Source organism: Syngnathus leptorhynchus, chromosome 16 (genome assembly GCF_054491065.1).
Source record: "Syngnathus leptorhynchus isolate UIUO chromosome 16, UIUO_Slep, whole genome shotgun sequence".
Lineage (NCBI taxonomy): Eukaryota > Metazoa > Chordata > Actinopteri > Syngnathiformes > Syngnathidae > Syngnathus > Syngnathus leptorhynchus.
This window is the reverse complement of record NC_141210.1, coordinates 3,108,603-3,124,107: the sequence shown is the minus strand read 5'-3', so window position 1 is coordinate 3,124,107 and position 15,505 is coordinate 3,108,603. Positions and strand designations below refer to the sequence as shown.

At 47.5% G+C, this 15,505-nt stretch overlaps 3 protein-coding genes across 6 annotated transcripts; 1 reads left to right on the top strand and 2 right to left on the bottom strand.

Annotated features, from left to right (window-relative positions):
- Positions 1-105: 105 nt before the first annotated feature.
- On the bottom strand, positions 106-3,140 carry LOC147044124 (interferon omega-1-like). The gene is made up of 6 exons (XM_085934317.1): positions 2,613-3,140; positions 979-1,171; positions 823-903; positions 569-730; positions 414-491; positions 106-231 (listed from the first exon to the last, which is right to left on the bottom strand). Exons 2-6 carry the CDS (start codon positions 1,135-1,137, stop codon positions 136-138), a joined length of 576 nt encoding a protein of 191 aa, XP_085790443.1. The 5' UTR covers positions 1,138-1,171; positions 2,613-3,140; the 3' UTR covers positions 106-135.
- Positions 3,141-5,181: 2,041 nt separating this feature from the next.
- LOC147044123 (integrin alpha-3-like) lies at positions 5,182-13,034 on the top strand. 4 transcript variants are annotated; one of them, XM_085934358.1, is made up of 28 exons: positions 5,182-5,404; positions 6,120-6,299; positions 6,401-6,528; positions 6,635-6,720; positions 6,821-6,957; positions 7,035-7,141; positions 7,221-7,313; positions 7,607-7,666; positions 7,814-7,973; positions 8,029-8,222; positions 8,293-8,381; positions 8,449-8,582; positions 8,764-8,841; positions 8,911-8,978; positions 9,252-9,388; positions 9,455-9,598; positions 9,748-9,845; positions 9,936-10,086; positions 10,278-10,361; positions 10,515-10,594; positions 10,718-10,795; positions 10,863-10,965; positions 11,208-11,384; positions 11,517-11,633; positions 11,836-11,949; positions 12,113-12,199; positions 12,271-12,396; positions 12,482-13,034. In XM_085934358.1, the coding sequence occupies exons 2-28, from the start codon at positions 6,142-6,144 to the stop codon at positions 12,635-12,637; spliced, it is 3,144 nt and encodes a 1,047-aa protein (XP_085790484.1). In that variant the 5' UTR covers positions 5,182-5,404; positions 6,120-6,141; the 3' UTR covers positions 12,638-13,034. The 4 variants fall into 4 exon arrangements, with proteins under 4 accessions (XP_085790484.1, XP_085790485.1, XP_085790482.1 ...); XM_085934359.1 differs by having other exon boundaries at positions 5,182-5,433; XM_085934356.1 differs by lacking the exon at positions 5,182-5,404 and adding an exon at positions 5,440-5,598.
- Positions 13,035-13,193: 159 nt separating this feature from the next.
- rdm1 (RAD52 motif containing 1) lies at positions 13,194-15,290 on the bottom strand. The gene is made up of 7 exons (XM_085934361.1): positions 14,927-15,290; positions 14,614-14,793; positions 14,405-14,530; positions 14,173-14,323; positions 13,793-13,891; positions 13,612-13,712; positions 13,194-13,542 (listed from the first exon to the last, which is right to left on the bottom strand). The coding sequence occupies exons 1-7, from the start codon at positions 15,023-15,025 to the stop codon at positions 13,477-13,479; spliced, it is 822 nt and encodes a 273-aa protein (XP_085790487.1). The 5' UTR covers positions 15,026-15,290; the 3' UTR covers positions 13,194-13,476.
- Between the last annotated feature and the right edge of the window lie 215 nt (positions 15,291-15,505).

The following is a 15,505-nucleotide window of genomic DNA, read 5'->3' as shown; positions in this document are numbered from 1 at the left end:
GTGGAGATACAACACAAATTATGAAGCAAATCAAAAGACAAAGTTTAGCAAGAGAGGACTTTAATGCAAACGTGGAGGATGGATGAATAATATAAATATATAAATAGGTGAGGTATGATTCTATTGTGGTGCCTGTCACCAGCTGAAGCAGCTGTGGTGTCGTCGCAGGGCAGTGTTTAGAACCCAGAGCAGGTCCCGCCGCACCATTGACCAACCACAGGTGGCGCTGTCCTAGGTGGGAAAAGAGAGCCAGTGAGACACGCCCCCACTGCTGTGATTTTGCAATTAAAGCGAGTCACAGAACAAATTCATCTCAGATGTTAAGTCACCACTGAACATTCGAGAGTTTAGGTGCCTTGGTTCAGAAAAGGCCCTGGAAACATGGCTGAAAGTTGGGCCTTTCCGAAAGTTACCTGCTGCTGAAGAAGAGCGCTCACGTTGCCAAAGTAGGTCGTGAAGCCGAGATCAGAAGTCGCGGCGGTGGGGGGCAGCTGCAATCAACAAGAAGCCCGTCAATAAATAGGCGGAGTCAGTGGCTGCGAGGTGACGCCAGGGCGGAGTTACTCACACAGCCATCCTCATGCAATAGGCGGTTCTGAAGGTTCTGAAAGTCGTCCAGTTTACGGTGGTCCCAAGCCAGTCCGCCTTCTCCGAGAGGTACATCATAATCCTCAAAAACCTGCTCCGCCGCCTGCAGCGAGTGGTGAAGTGCCCGTAACGCCTGGTGACACTGCACACCCAAAATCGCACGGCAGCACCTTTATCACAACACGACTTCTTTTGGGTCATTTGGATGTGTTGTAGGTTTGCGCTTGAGCTCACATGAGTGCTGTTAGCGACAGCAACGCGAGGGAAGGTGGCATTGATGTTGTACGGCAGGCAGTGGACAGGAAACAGCCCCCCCTATAGGACAGAATCATAGCACGATGGTCCCAATAGCACAAAAAGACGCTTGAGGTTGCAAGGTGGGGCACCTACCAGGTCTCGGAGCAAGTTTTGGGCTTCCTTGACTACGTGTCCTGGGATTTTGCAAGACGGCACAGCTGCCGTCATCACGTTGACGCTGCACAGCTGTAGGATCAGGACCACCACAGCGACGATCAAGGTCCATATCGTCCTGGTGCTCCAGACAGTCATGATGGTTCAGATGGTTCCGGCAGGTGGAGGTGCTCTGTGGAAACCGGCAGACTGAGCACATATTCGCATGGGTCATCAGTTACAGCAGTCGGTCCAGGTCCGGATCCAAACCTCAAGACGGTCTGGGTCAGGACCAGGATCGAGATGTGTACATTGCGCCAGGCGAGTAAGTGTTGGAATGATTGGTCGGCCTGACCAAGGGTTTCATAATTTACGAGTTGGAATCCCTTGGTTCAACGAAGCAAGCTCTAGGTATGAGCAGAGCTCCCTTGCACCTGAAAAGGTTCTCTGTTTAGTTCAAAGGAACTTCTTTCTCTTTCAATCAACTCTGTAACTTTTATCTATGGATTGTTGTTGATCGAGACTGTTTGTCTTTAAGTGTTACAGAAAAGACATATCTGTTGAAGTAGTTGGATATGAGTTATCCCATATTTACTCAATATTAGTATTGTGTGAAAAGTCTAGTTGCATTGTTCCACAGGAAAACGGCACTCAACACGCTTCGAGATATCGAATCAAGGACGAGTCAGCTAACCGGCTGCCAACCGGCTGAGGAGTAACAGGACAGACTGCCGGAGTCACAAATCGTCCAAGGCCTCGCACCACATAACATTCGTTAGTTAATCAACGTTAGTTTAGTGTAGCAACGCTTTTGTAACCAGGGCAACTAAAACATTAAAAAGAGGAGAATTAGTGGAGACTGTAACTGAGCCTTTTCCGTAATTCTTCTCGCGAGTAAAATGAATACTGCTTTTAGCCCGCACTAACGATGACACATTCCACTTTGCCCCTAAGAGCGATCAATGTGGGAGGGGACCTGGCAGTGAACCCTGAGGAACACCCCGACATCATCTTTTGACAGCAGCCTCTTCGCATTAATTTTCCGCTTTGACGTCATCGGCTTCCGTTGAGGATCCGACGCTGCGTTACGGGAGGAAAACTCGCAAGCGATTACGCTTTTCGACAATTGTGGTTCTTAACGGAAAATATTTGCTCTCCTCACATGGCCGCTCCCCGTCTTCATCTTTGGTAAGCTTGCTATGGTTTCACAATTAATGCAACACGACTCACTACGAAAACGCGCATACTCATAAGGAAACATGGATTCGATTCATCAACTCATATTTTAATAACGTACGCGTTTAATCGGAATGTTGGCATACAGTGTAATAAAAATAATGATAAAAATAATTCTTATTATGGCTTGATTATTCATACAATATTTGTTGTAATTGTAATTATGTGAATTTAAAAAAAAAAAAAATACTTTTATTATTATTAGTGTTATCATAGCTTCTTTTTGTCACTTGTTTTTCCTTTCTCAACCTGAAATGTCTCTTGTTTTGAAATTCTTTGTTAGAATTTTTAACGATGTAACGCAAAGTGACTTATTTTGGGATGAAATTCGCTCCGGACGTCAATCGAGCGTACAAGTCATTCATCATTTCACAATCATCCCATGACAAACGACTTACCGGTGGTCTTGCAGGTTCTGGAGATCTTGAAGGTCTCAAAGGTCTTGGAGTTGTCGGTTGTGTCAAGAGCTTGTGTGCACATCCGTCTTTTAAGGGGGACGGCGACGGCACTGTTCTGGGCCTCCATCTCTTTTGAGCACAATTCTTAGAACGTGGGAAATTTCCACCTTGATTTTCATTTCCACTTTTGAATTCCATCTTGTTGAGGAAACACTGAAGCACATGCAATACCCAAACCACCATTATCATCATCATCATCATCATCATCAAAGAAGAAAGCTGCTTATGAAACCAATGACAAAAGTTGTGGTGTGATTTGATGAGTAGCGGTCACAGAAGTCGCTGGACGTGAAATGAGTTTCTAAGGAAACGGGATGCTGCTTTGCTGAGTAGGACTATGCGAGAAAGCATTTAAAAACTCGAAAAAAAGCCTTTGCGTGCTTTCCAGCGGACGCCTGATGTCACCACGCATACGCACTCACACACATCGCTTTTCACTTTTGACATGTTTACTGCGAAGACCTCAAAAGGAAGTCAACCTTTAGACGGAAAAGAAACACAGCGCACACACGCAAGGACGAAGAGATGCTGTAGACAGACAGACATTTCAACGACTGCTAAGTCGACCGCTAGCTGTTAGCCCTACATGGCTGAGGAGTCTTCTTCTGTTTTGATGGCCAAGCTTTGACCTGCACTTCACTTCCTGTCCAGCCCATCTGCCATCTCAGCCACTTCCTGTCTGATGACAGACCGCCATCAACTAATACAGCACGTGTGAATACTTTAGCACACAATCAATTGTTATAACGTCACAGCTGCCCCCTCCATGCCTGCGGGGGCTGTTCGCTTTTAGGGTTACTGTGGAAAATAGGTTCCAATCAATATGCTCATATTTCATTAATTAAAGTGCACAAGCACACATTTACATACACACAATCATTGATTAAAACGCACAAGTATTGTTAGGATACGGATTTTAGCTATTGATCTGACTCCAAATTACGATCAACACTTAACACAAGTTTCTATGTCCTAATCCACACACTGGCGCACCTAACAATTTTGCGAGTTCGTTCTGTCAAAGAGAAGACCAGTAGATCAATCAGACCAAATTTACCAAATGTTTATTCCTAACAAAGCGCACTAATACAGGCCTGGGTCCCGGGTCCCTCACACTAAAACTCGTGCGTTTTTGTGACCACCAAAAGACGACACATTCTTCCGGGTTGCCCAGTTTAGGGCATATTGTATAGAAACACAATATGAATATTAAAGCATGCAAAATATTGTGTGATGATTGGTCGATGGTCATCTCCTCCCCGTCGAGGTGTCATCACTGTGGTCAGGAGTTGGGGATTTTCCTCTCGAAGCCCAACCACCTGGACGTGGTATTGTTCTTTGTTCTCGTTCCTCACCGACCTCGAGGTGTTATCGTCTGGTACTCCCTTCGTTCTGTACCGTCCCGTACTCCCTTCCTGGGCCTGTTCCATAACTCTTAGAAGAAACAAGTTCATGCAGTGTGCCTGCACATTCCTCACCCCCACCAATCCACACAAGCACTCCAATACTAGATATTATATTGATATGATTATATGTTTAACACAACCTTGAAAAATATGTTTGCTAACCGCTGAAAGCACATTTCCCTTTAGTATATATATTCTAATTTAGAAGTCACTTTACTTGTACAACTTCTCTCATTGGACATTTTTTGGGAATGTGTTTGCATAACTTGTAAATATTCGTAGATCATACAAGGGCTCTAAATGATGTTTTATAATTGTAGTTACCGCCTGATGTTTTCTTGAACTGCTTGATGTTTGTTTGTACTGCCGGAGGTTTTTGTACGATTAAGAATGAATGATGTGTGGCATTTTGAAGTTGGCGAGAGAAAATAAATAAGTTTGCCTAGAATATGGGAAAGTACTTGGGCATGAAAGATGATAAGAATAGCAAGAACATTAGCAACAAAACATAACTATCCGCCAGAACTGGTACAAAATGATATAATCTTCCAACATTACAATGACCTCTGGATGACCCACCCAAAGACCCCGCCTTCTTTTTCTCATCAGCATGTGGACAAGAGGTCATTATGTTTACACACTCGCCTTTTATGTACCATACATGTGCCACGTATATTTGATACACGGGTAGTATATAGAGGCTGAGACAAAAGCAGGCACTTAAATAGGAAGGAAGGGGAAGGACGTAAAGAGCTAAACAATTTTGGAGCATTTGGCATATTATTTAAAAAAACATGATGAAAAGGCTGACATCGTTTTTTTTTTTTTTTACATTTAACATGTTACACGGGTGTTGTTGCGACCTTGTGTTTTGCGGCGGATTCAAGCTCTCCCTGTAATGAAATAATGTGCGCGCGCACGATGCTGAAGGCCTTTTTGTTTGTTTGTTGCGGAGTCATGATTTGATCTTGATGATGAAAACGAAAAAAAAAGAAGTGAAAGGGAAGTCCCAATCACAAAGACAGGAAGCAAAGAACAGCCCACGGAGTGCGCGTGACTACGCAGACATATACAAATACACGCGTGCGCGCGCGCGCACGGGCCTCATAAAACAACACAATGAAGGTGCCCTCGCACGAATCCATTTGTGACTGCGCGTGGGCGGGCGTGCAGACATGATTTCATTTGAGAGTGGCTGGAGAATGAGAATGAGGGGGACCAGGACGAGGAGGAGGAGGAGGAGGAGAAAGTGAAAGAGGAAGAGGGCAGCCGGTCAGCGGCCGAGTGGAAGACGGGGAACGGACGACGGCAAGCGCACTCAAGAAGGTGATTGTGTCGCGACTTGATCTCAACAGGTTGTTGCTTTCCTTCCTTCCTGAAAAGCTTTTTTTGACCTTGAGGAGTGAAACGTTTATTTGACATGAGATGACGTTGATGCTGATTTCTTCTTCGTTCAAATGGAATTCACGCAAAAAAATGCGCGTTTGCGTTCCGTTTTATTATGTTTTCACTTCTTCCAGGTTTGCATTAAATTTCATTTGTATGTTATATTTTGACATTGAAATGTTCAAGTTGTATTTTGCAGTATTGCGTCTGGCATGTTTTATTACATGTTTGTCCACATACATGTTTCGATGAAATTTGAACATTTTCATGTTCACTTAACATGGTTTGTCTCGCATACGTAGCTTTTTCAATTACATGTGTAACTTAATCACATTGCATGTCACATCTTCACGTTATATTTAATCTGATTCACGTTACATGCGTCATTACGTACATGTTTTATCGGGTCCAACTTACATGATTTAATTCTTATGTTCACGACATTTAATTATGTTTATTATATATCTTTTATCACTGTCATATTCCTTCAGCACTTTCTTGTTACGTGTTCAGAATTTTCTCTTACATTTGATCACGTTCAATTTTTGTTTGACTGTTTACGTCTTATATTCGCCTGACATTTTATCGTTAAGGCCAACATGTTACATTTTTGGTTTTATTGATGTAATGTGTGTGTATGTGTTTTTTTTTCAAGGTGTGTGCATGTGACTGTCTCTATGGCGACATGCATGTGCGTGGTGGTGAGTGTGTATGTGCTAACATGTGCGGCGTGCAACGTGGACACGCGCTTCCCACTACTCAAGACGGGGGCGGACGGAACTTTTTTTGGACTTTCAGTCGCTCTGCATCTTGACCTCAAGTCACACACGCACCTGTGAGTAACCTCTGACCTTTTCTTTGAACACACTCACCTCCCTCCCTCCCTAACACTAAAAAGTACTGACTTGTGTCTTCCATCATCTCCACTCGTCAAAGTCTATTGGTCGGCGCTCCCAGAGAGATGGCGGAGGCGGATGTGCCAGCTAATCGAACAGGGGGCGTGTACATCTGCCCGCTCACTGGTAACCAATCGGATTGCAAGAGGCTATCGCTCATCAAGACAAGTGAGGCAAACTTTCTTTCGCTCAACACTACTTCCTGTTTGGCGGGACTGTGGCGATAGTAGCAGAAGCCCCACCCCCTCCTCACCCATGTCCTTGCTTCCTTCAGACTTGGAGCCATCCGAGGACGTGGTTGAAGACATGTGGCTGGGCGTGTCGCTTGCCAGTCAGGGGCCACCCGGGGGGCGGGTCCTGGTGAGTCCAAGCCTGACTGACAGCTTGACAGCTAATACAAATCACCACGAACCTTGCAGACAAAGTTCTGGTGCTAACGTGATAACGGTGGCCTCCGTAGGCATGCGGCCATCGATTTGTGAAAATTTACGGCGCGTCCAAACTCCGACACATGATCGGTCGCTGTTATCTCCGTGGCAACGACCTTCGCCATGCAGATGCTGACGACCAATGGCGGACACCTGAGCAGGTGTGCAGGTACGGGATAGGGATGGGAGGGGTTACTGTCAGCAGGCCCCGCCCACTCACTGCAGTGTGTGTGTGCGAGTGTGCAGTCACCTGGGCGATGTGAGCGGGGAGGTCATGTGTAACTCGGGAATGTCTGCCGCCATCTTTCGCCATGACATCATCATCGGATCGCCTGGAAGTTACCAATGGCAAGGTCTGACTCCTTGTTCTTCTTCTCTGTTTCCTGATTTTTTTTTTTCTTCCTTTGACTTAACCTCCTTCTCATCCTGCAGGAAACGTCCATGTGAGCTGGAACAATCCTGATGTTGCCTTTGACACCAGGAGGAGCGCCTTCCCAAACCTGCAGCGAAGGAACATCTACTTAGGTCAGTTACAACAGTTTCTCTTCTCCTAAATGCTAACAGCATTAGAGGCGAGCTGACAGCTAGGGTGTATGCTAAAACTCAGGCTACAGGGCAGGCTAAAGGCTAACAGTGTTTGTGTGATAATCGCTAAGCTATTGGCCACGAGCAAGGTAACAAAGGGTTACATGCTAACAGGTGGGCTACATCATGTAATTAATGTGTGTGTGTGTGTGTGTGTGTGTGTGTGTGTGTGTGTGTGTGTGTGTGTGTGTGTGTGTGTGTGTGTGTGTGTGTGTGTGTGTGTGTGTGTGTAGGCTATTCAGTCACTCAGGCAGCGGGTCTTCTCTCACAGGATGATGTCACCATAGTAACAGGTGATGACATTCTTTGTGTCTCTCCAATCAGGTGATGGCTACATTGACATATTAATTGATTTGCTGAAGAGGAAAGCGTGAACTTGTGCATAGAGCTAAAGTTGGATATGAAAGACATGTCATAGAAGTTGTGTTTCCTCGAAGCAGGTGCTCCAAAAGACACTAAAGAGGACGCTCGCGGTTCCGTGCTGCTGGCAGTCAAAAATGGCACCGGCAGTGCGCTAGCCATCCGGCAGACGCTGCGGGGAGAGCAGACGGGCTCGTACTTCGGGAACGCCGTGGCTGCCGCAGACTTGGACAACGACGGGTAAGCCAGGTTCTTCCCTCAATGGTTGCGATGTCTTAGCAATTGTTTTCCTTAGGTGGTGCGACCTGCTGGTGGGCGCGCCTTTCTATTTCCGACGGCAACAGGAAGTGGGCGGGGCGGTTTACGTGTATATGAACGCAGGGGGGCGCTTTCACTCGATGCCCACTTTGGTGCTGAAGGGGCCGCCCGCTTCGGCGTTTGGGATGGCCGTCGCCCACGCCGGGGATCTCGACCGAGACGGCTTTCAGGGTGAGGAACGCTGGTCTTGTTGTGTCATGTGACAGCGAAGTCACGTGATACGGTAACGGATGCGTTGCAGACATTGCGGTGGGCGCTCCGTTCCAAGGAACAGGAAGCGTTCTGATCTGGCGCGGGAGCAGCACTGGTCTCTCCACGCAACCCAGCCAGGTGCCTCATACGTTTTACGCCGCCACAAACGTACGGATGTCTGACTGCGATTTGGCGCCCTCCGCAGGTTATCACTGGCAGCAGTTTGTCAACTCGTTTCTCCACTTTCGGGTTCTCGTTGTCCGCCGGACTGGACGTGGATGGCAACAAACATCCAGACCTTCTGGTTGGCTCTCTGGATGACACCGCCGTCCTTCTCAGGCAAAAGCTCACTGTTACGGTCTCGCCATAGGACGCTTTGTAGACCCCGACTGATTCTTTAGTGATCAGTGAAATGATCGTGCTTAGGTCATGTTGTCCAAGCAGTGTTCTTAGAGCTACCAGGAGAACATTGTGACTCAGCATCAGTATTTGAACATACATTTACGTTGATGACTTGCAGAACCCGTCCAGTGATCCACCTCAACCAAACCATAAGAGTGTCCCCAAACATAGTGGACCCCAACACTTGTGACTTTTGGTGAGAACTGTAAACCGCGACGCCCGTAACAAGCTAACGACATTCTAATTCTGTATACGTGTGTGTCAGTGTTGAGGTGGAGCTTTGTTTCTCGTACACGCGGAGCACCGGCAAGATACACCAGCGAGACAACATCAGTGAGTGGACCTTCAACCCAGACACACACAATTCGTATAAATGACTGAATTCAAGTCAACTCCCGATAGCAGTATTTAACTGGGACACACAAACACATGGATGACATCAAAGTGTCCTTGAGTGTCTTCTTGTTTTTCTCGTGTGTGTGTAGTAAATCTCACAAACACACAAAGAGTCTCTATGACCTTGTTTTGCAAATTAGACCATTTATCAAGGTCACATTGTTGCAGTCACAGACACACACAAAAATATGACTGTGATTCGTCCACTAGCCGTCCATTTCTCCGTGGCCGCTGACGTCAGCAGCCTGAAGCCTCGCCTGCGTTTCCGTGGCAATGGTCAGAGCGTGTACTCTGGCTTCTTGCTGGTTCCTGAGCGTCGCTGCAAAACTCTGAGCGTCGGATTGCTGGTGAGAACCCGACGAGAAGTGAACGTGTTCTACGGAACGCGTTGACCGATTGTGACTTTGCGTCAGACTCCGATCCGAGACCAAGTGGAAGCGTTGGTGTTCTCGCTCAATGCGTCTCTACACCAGAAGATACCCAAGAACAAAGATCCCCTCCAGGACCTGGCATCTTTTCCCGTGCTCAGCCACAGACCCCAACCCGTCTGGACCCAGGTCAGAATCTTTTATGGGTCAGTATTAAGTCGTATTTGTGTCCATGTTGAAGTTTCAATAGGTAATAAGTAGTTTGTATGAAGTTCCTTCCCAATATAATCTGGAAGCAAGTGAAGCAGTAGGAGAAACCTTTTGAAATTGTTCGGCAGGTTCACATCCAGAAATCGTGCGGTTCTGATAACTTTTGCCACAGCAACCTGCAGATGACAGCCCATTTCACAGACTCCAGGCAGCAGCCACTGAGCACGTAAGTCTGGAGAGCTCAGTTCACAGCGGACCACAGTTCAGAGCTGGGTGGTTCTGAGTGGACCTCAGCTGAAAAGTGTGGTTGTTTCAGGTGCTCTGGCCGTCAGGTGTGGTTCTACGAGGGCGGTGCAGACCGTCTTCTGTTGGCGGTCAACATCAGCAACACAGAGGAGGACGCTCACTTGGCCGTTCTCAAAGTTAGCGTCCCGCCTGCGCTTGCCTACTCCGGAGTCCGAACAAAGGTGCCTTGAACTCAACCAGGAAGTCCTGGTCTTGGATCCAAACCAGAGACTCAATGTGTCTTTAAGACAGCTCTGGAATGAACCTTGAACCTGACCTGGCACTGACATAGACCTGACTTGAACATAACCCGGACTTGTCTGAAACAAGACTTGGACCTGCGGTGAACTTGTCGTGTCTGTGCTGCTTTCAGGGTGGCGTCCAGGAAGTCCAATGTTCCGTGGAAGGTTCAGTGATTCTCTGCGAGATTGGGAACCCATTCAAAAGCAACCAAACGGTATGGAACCTTTCAGACACTTGTTCTTATTGCTTTGTTCTGGTTTTTGTTCCTTGTTCTTTGTCCTTAATCTTTGCGGCTTGATTTTTGTTCTCCCTCGTCCTTTGATGCACATTTTTTATATGACGGAGCTGAAGATTGGCTGTCTTCTAGGTCGAAGTGTGGATCATTTTGGAGCCGTCAGAGATCAGTTGGGATACCCGGGATGTGGAGCTGCTGCTGCAGATGTCCACGTAGGATGCACACTCACTCACTTGTAACAAGTTGGTCGATTTAATTGCGATTAAAGTTGGTCCTTGAAAATATCTCATTGGACCCAGAAATTTGAATAGGCCGGCCTTAATTTTTGTGTTCAGACTCAGCGAGCAGACGGACTTGATTCCAGTTTGGGTCTCCTTGATGGTCAACTTCTCGGCGGACATTTCCCTCATGTTGTGAGTACAGCACTAAGAGGGAAGTCTGGGACCCCATCTCAGCTTCACCCTCTTCTTGCTTTGACAGGACCCATCAACCAGGCCCCGCCCCCTTTAGCGGTCACGTGTTGGGCGAGTCTGCCATGAAGACCACGCAGGACGTGGGTCCTCTGCTTCTCTTCACCTTCCAGGCCAGTCCTCGGCTCGGTTCCTAATCCTTCACTCATTCCCTGCTCCCAACCGTCGAAATAGAGATTTGGATATAGTAGACCTCAACAGTTCCTAAAATATTCACTGAAAATGCTTTTTCTATATCCTTCACAAATGCTACAAAATGGGCGTCTTGCAACAGTATGATAGCTAGTGAGGGAACCCAGAGCAAGTAAATGTTGACTTGAGGTTCCGTGGTGTGAGCAGAACTTCCATCCGGCAGGTGCACGTGGGCGGTTGGCCACCGGGTCGGCGGGGGAACCTGGAGCTGGCGTTCGATTGGCCGAGCGAGCTGTCCAACGGGAAGCGTCTGCTCTACCTGACTGAGATCACGCTGAACGGAAGCGCAGAGTCGCGATGCGTTCCCTCTGGCGACGTTATCAACCCGCTCCGCCTTAAGGTCGGTAACCGTGGCGACGCCTCAACTCAAACAGGGAGGGGAAAATATTGGAGTTTTAAAGTGCAAGTTAAGCCAAAAATATTTCCCTCCAATATGTTCCAAGAGCCACCACAAACACGTGTTGTGTTGCAGCTGTCCAGAGAGGAACTGGAGAGGTGGGCGAGGCAGAATCCAGACCAGAAAAAGGAAGCAAGGAATGACGAGGGAGCGTCACGCGGCCCACCTCGCAGCAACAAATCTTATATCCTGGTAGGACTTCCAGCAGGGAGACCCCCCATCACCCACCCAGCACAAAAATTTCCCAGAGCGCTACCTTGACTTACCCCACTGATGACACCTTATGAGTTGAGACTCACAGATCCACTTGAAGCCGTTGTAAACTCCTAAGTCAAGGTGCAACAAAGCACACCGACCCTCGTGACTATCTGCGTTTGTCTTTTTTGGAGTCTAGGACTGCGTGAACGGCGGTGCCAAGTGCGTGCAATTTTCATGTCAGTTGCCGCACGTGAAGAGGAGCGCCAGCGTGACGCTGCGAGCACGCCTGTGGAAGGCCACCATGTTGGAGGTTCTTCTGCTCCAAACATTCACTCCATCTCCACTATTTAAAAATCCCTCTCTCGCAATTCAAAAGAAGGGAATGAGAAAGATATGAATGAAATGATCAAATGACTTTTCATAGCACTGCCGAGTGGAGCGCTTGAAGCTATTCCTCTGTACATTTGCGTTAGCACTACATGGACGCCAGGGCCGTGCTGATCCGAGGAAAGGCCGCTCTCAGGCTGGGGGTCATTAACGTGGAGCCCCCCGGTGCACAGGTGCTACGAGAGCGTGCTATCGCTGTTGATTGCAGCCAACAACATTGATGCAACACTAGCGTTGTTTGCAGATGGAGGTCTACGCTTACCCTGACCTGGAGAGGCAGATGGGTAGTGGCGCCCCCTTGTGGATGATTCTGGTATCCATCCTGGTTGGACTGGGCCTGCTAGCGCTTATCTGCATGCTGCTGTGGAAGGTAACAGCACTCTTTTGTTTTTCAAGAGAGCTTATTCCCACTTACTTGCTTCCTATCAACTTCCTGCTTTCCTCACTGTCCACAGTGCGGCTTCTTCGTGCGTAGTCGTAAATGGCGAGCAGCGGCGCAGCACCGGGGTCGGATCCTGCCGGCAGAGGAGCGGCACGCGTGCCACGACGCCGTCTTGGCCACAAGCAGAACCAAACCCAAACGCTGGCGCACCTGGACCCCTGTGGGCTAAGACGCCAAGCTGAACTGTCGAGTCAACATGGTGGTCATGGAGGACCACGAGGAGCCTGCTCAGTGCTGAAATGTGTCTTGATTTTTATACTTTTTTTTTTTGAAAATTTGTATCGTCAGTATTGTAGCACTTGAAGTAATTTGAGCAAATATGTGTACAGCAGTGATCCTTTGCATTAAATCGTTGTTAAAAAAGTCGTGACACCATGTTGACGGACGCCTCCGAAATTGTCTATCGTTGAGTATTTGTATTGTTGGTTTTATAAAACTTAATTCTCCGGGCTCTGGTATCTGATGCTAGGCTAAGCTATTGAGTCCGACCACCTTTCCCCGTTGGTGTTTTGTAAACTTTGTGAAGTCGAACTTGTTTGTGGATTAAAAGGAGCTTTTCAACTGGATGTCACCCTTTGACTGAAAACATAACGCTCTCCAAATGTCACCAGAGACAAACTGGCTAGTAACGCACTAGTTTTGCTAGCTTAGGCAAGATTTAACAATTTTTGCAAGTTCATACATTTTAAGAAGCGTATCACAAACCCACAGCGGACACGGACGGTGAGTGTGTTTTATATTTCATTCAGTATTGCAATGTGATAAAGTGCACCATTTCTCTGAAACAAAAAAATAATTTCTGGTCGTTTTTTGGATCAAAGGCATTCACATCCATTTCAATGAGTAGGGCTGACTTGAGTATTTTTAGTTCCAAGTGTGGACAAGGAATCAATTAAACTCGTATCTTAAGGCAGCACTGTATCGTCATTCGTCAGGTGAAACAATGTTGAAATGCTTCAAAAAAACAAAACCTTGAATTGGGGAAGTTGTTCAAAGTATGTGGCGAGTCTACCACACGGACAGGTCCAGGTCTTCATGTTCCCACAGGTCTTCATCAGCAGGTAGGTTCTCCACCTGACGTGATGACATCATCACTCAGGATTGGCCAACATCGCCCAGACATCAAACAATCGCAAATATCACCTGCTCCTGATCCCAGTCGTGAACCTGGATGAGTCCTTCAGGCTCCTCAGGGAACAGATGTTCTGCTGAGCATCGCAGCTCCACCATGACTTTACCCTCACCTAATGGACACAAGCAAACACGTGAACGGCAGCCGGGACGGCGCTGCCACAGTGACCGGCAGTGACGAGCAGTTCCGGACCTAGCAGAACCAGCACCACGGTGGAAAAGGCCTGAGCCGCCGCTTTGTCTCGCACCAGCTTGTGCAGGCTGCGGCGCTTTTGCAGCATCATCTCAGGACCTGCACGCACGCACGCACACAAGCCATTTGATTAGTTACGATTGGTTGTCTTTTGTAACCTGCAAAAGCACTGGTCAGATATTTACTTAATATCTGTTGAAGTGAGATTGTAACCAAAGCGCTCTCTGTTGGTTCTCCTCGCTAGTAAAACGAATACCGGTTGTCTTCTCCTCTTCGTCTCAGTGTGTGAATTAATGTCTGATGGTACTTAGACCCAACAGTTGTTGTGGAATGACGGATAAAAAAAAAGTCCACAGTGTCCATGTTACACTATCACTGACCCTCACGCTCAAGCACGTCCTCCACCACGGCGGCTCCTCGCGTGGTCACGCCGTGATGCGGGAAGGAAATCTGGACCACGCAGCCCAGCTTCACACGCACCCGGCCACCCGCTTCATCTTCATCGACATCCTCAGCGGGAAGCTCCTTCAGCTGTAACACAGGAAGCGCTCCGATCACGTGACGCTTGCCCTCGCCACGAGAAACACTTCAACCATAAGACAATGAAATTACCGTGATGATGTCACACGTCCATCCGTTGAATCCGAGGCAATGATTGGCCAAATCCACGCAGCGTGCGTGGGTCAGAGGTCTCCTCCCCAACAGGAAGTGAGGAGTCTGTTTCGAGCTCAGCCTCACCTAATCGGAAATACACACATATACAGAACAATATGAGAATGAGTAGAAAAAGACTAAGCGATGTGCGTGTGCAAACTGTGCACCGTGAGTGGTGTAGTTTGGAAGAGGGCGTGTCTATCCGTGTTCTGCTGGGCTTTGCGAGCCTGAGCCGCCGAGTAGAACTTAATCATGGCGTTGAAACCGGGGGTGCTCAGCGGGGCGTTAGGACGCACCTTCACTAGGTACAGGGGACCGTAGGACGAGAAGACCGCGTGCAAACGCTCCTACAACACACATAAAAAAAAAAAAATACTTCACGTACTTCGCATATACTGTACCAACATTTACACCTGTATGACGACACAGAATAATGTCCGAAAATGGAGGCAGGTTAGTTTGACGTTATGTCGTACTGACGTATATGTGCGCCTCGGTGAAGTCCGACGTGATGTTCCACACAAACAAAGTCTTGTTGGACTCCACAGGAACCCAGAATTGCAGTAGGTCCACCTCCATGGCGAAAAGTCCTCTTAAATATCGCCATGAACGCCGCAAGTGAATAAGTACCAAGGAAAATGGTTGTAATTCATCTTGAATTGTCGCCCGTACACAGTTGGGAGCTTTGCTGAGACGTTTGGCGCGCTTCCGGAAAAAGGCGGGGTGTCATGTGTTAGCCAATGAAATACCGGATGACGACATTACATGAAAGGGGTTCCCTTCTCGAAAGCAACATTTTTAAAAATGATTAAAATTAAATGTCCTACTCATTCCAAGTTGACTATGATTGTTTTGTCACCAACCGTAAAATAATGACAACAAAATGATGGCAGAGTTAGTCCGACTCGGCAAAGCAAGAGTGAATGTGACGTCATCGGTAGTGCTTGCGAGTGCGCGAAAAAGGAAAGTGAAAGGACTTCCCCCTCTCAAGAAGTGACGAAACCACCTCCAGCAATTTGCTTTCCCTTATCATGACGTTATTTCATTCACAATACGCCA

Excerpts from the sequence above, each read along its gene's own strand:
- rdm1 (XM_085934361.1), bottom strand. The coding sequence starts at position 15,025 with ATGGAGGTGGACCTACTGCAATTCTGGGTTCCTGTGGAGTCCAACAAG. Across the intron at positions 14,531-14,613 it reads TCCAAACTACACCACTCACG|GTGAGGCTGAGCTCGAAACA; the intron begins GTGCACAGTTTG and ends ATTTCCGATTAG. Across the intron at positions 13,713-13,792 it reads CGTGGTGCTGGTTCTGCTAG|GTGAGGGTAAAGTCATGGTG; the intron begins GTCCGGAACTGC and ends TGTGTCCATTAG.
- LOC147044124 (XM_085934317.1), bottom strand. The coding sequence starts at position 1,137 with ATGACTGTCTGGAGCACCAGGACGATATGGACCTTGATCGTCGCTGTG. Across the intron at positions 904-978 it reads AAAACTTGCTCCGAGACCTG|GGGGGGCTGTTTCCTGTCCA; the intron begins GTAGGTGCCCCA and ends TCTGTCCTATAG. Across the intron at positions 492-568 it reads TATTGCATGAGGATGGCTGT|CTGCCCCCCACCGCCGCGAC; the intron begins GTGAGTAACTCC and ends TGTTGATTGCAG.
- LOC147044123 (XM_085934356.1), top strand. The coding sequence starts at position 5,504 with ATGACGTTGATGCTGATTTCTTCTTCGTTCAAATGGAATTCACGCAAA. Across the intron at positions 11,634-11,835 it reads GCAACAAATCTTATATCCTG|GACTGCGTGAACGGCGGTGC; the intron begins GTAGGACTTCCA and ends TTTGGAGTCTAG. Across the intron at positions 12,397-12,481 it reads TCTGCATGCTGCTGTGGAAG|TGCGGCTTCTTCGTGCGTAG; the intron begins GTAACAGCACTC and ends CACTGTCCACAG.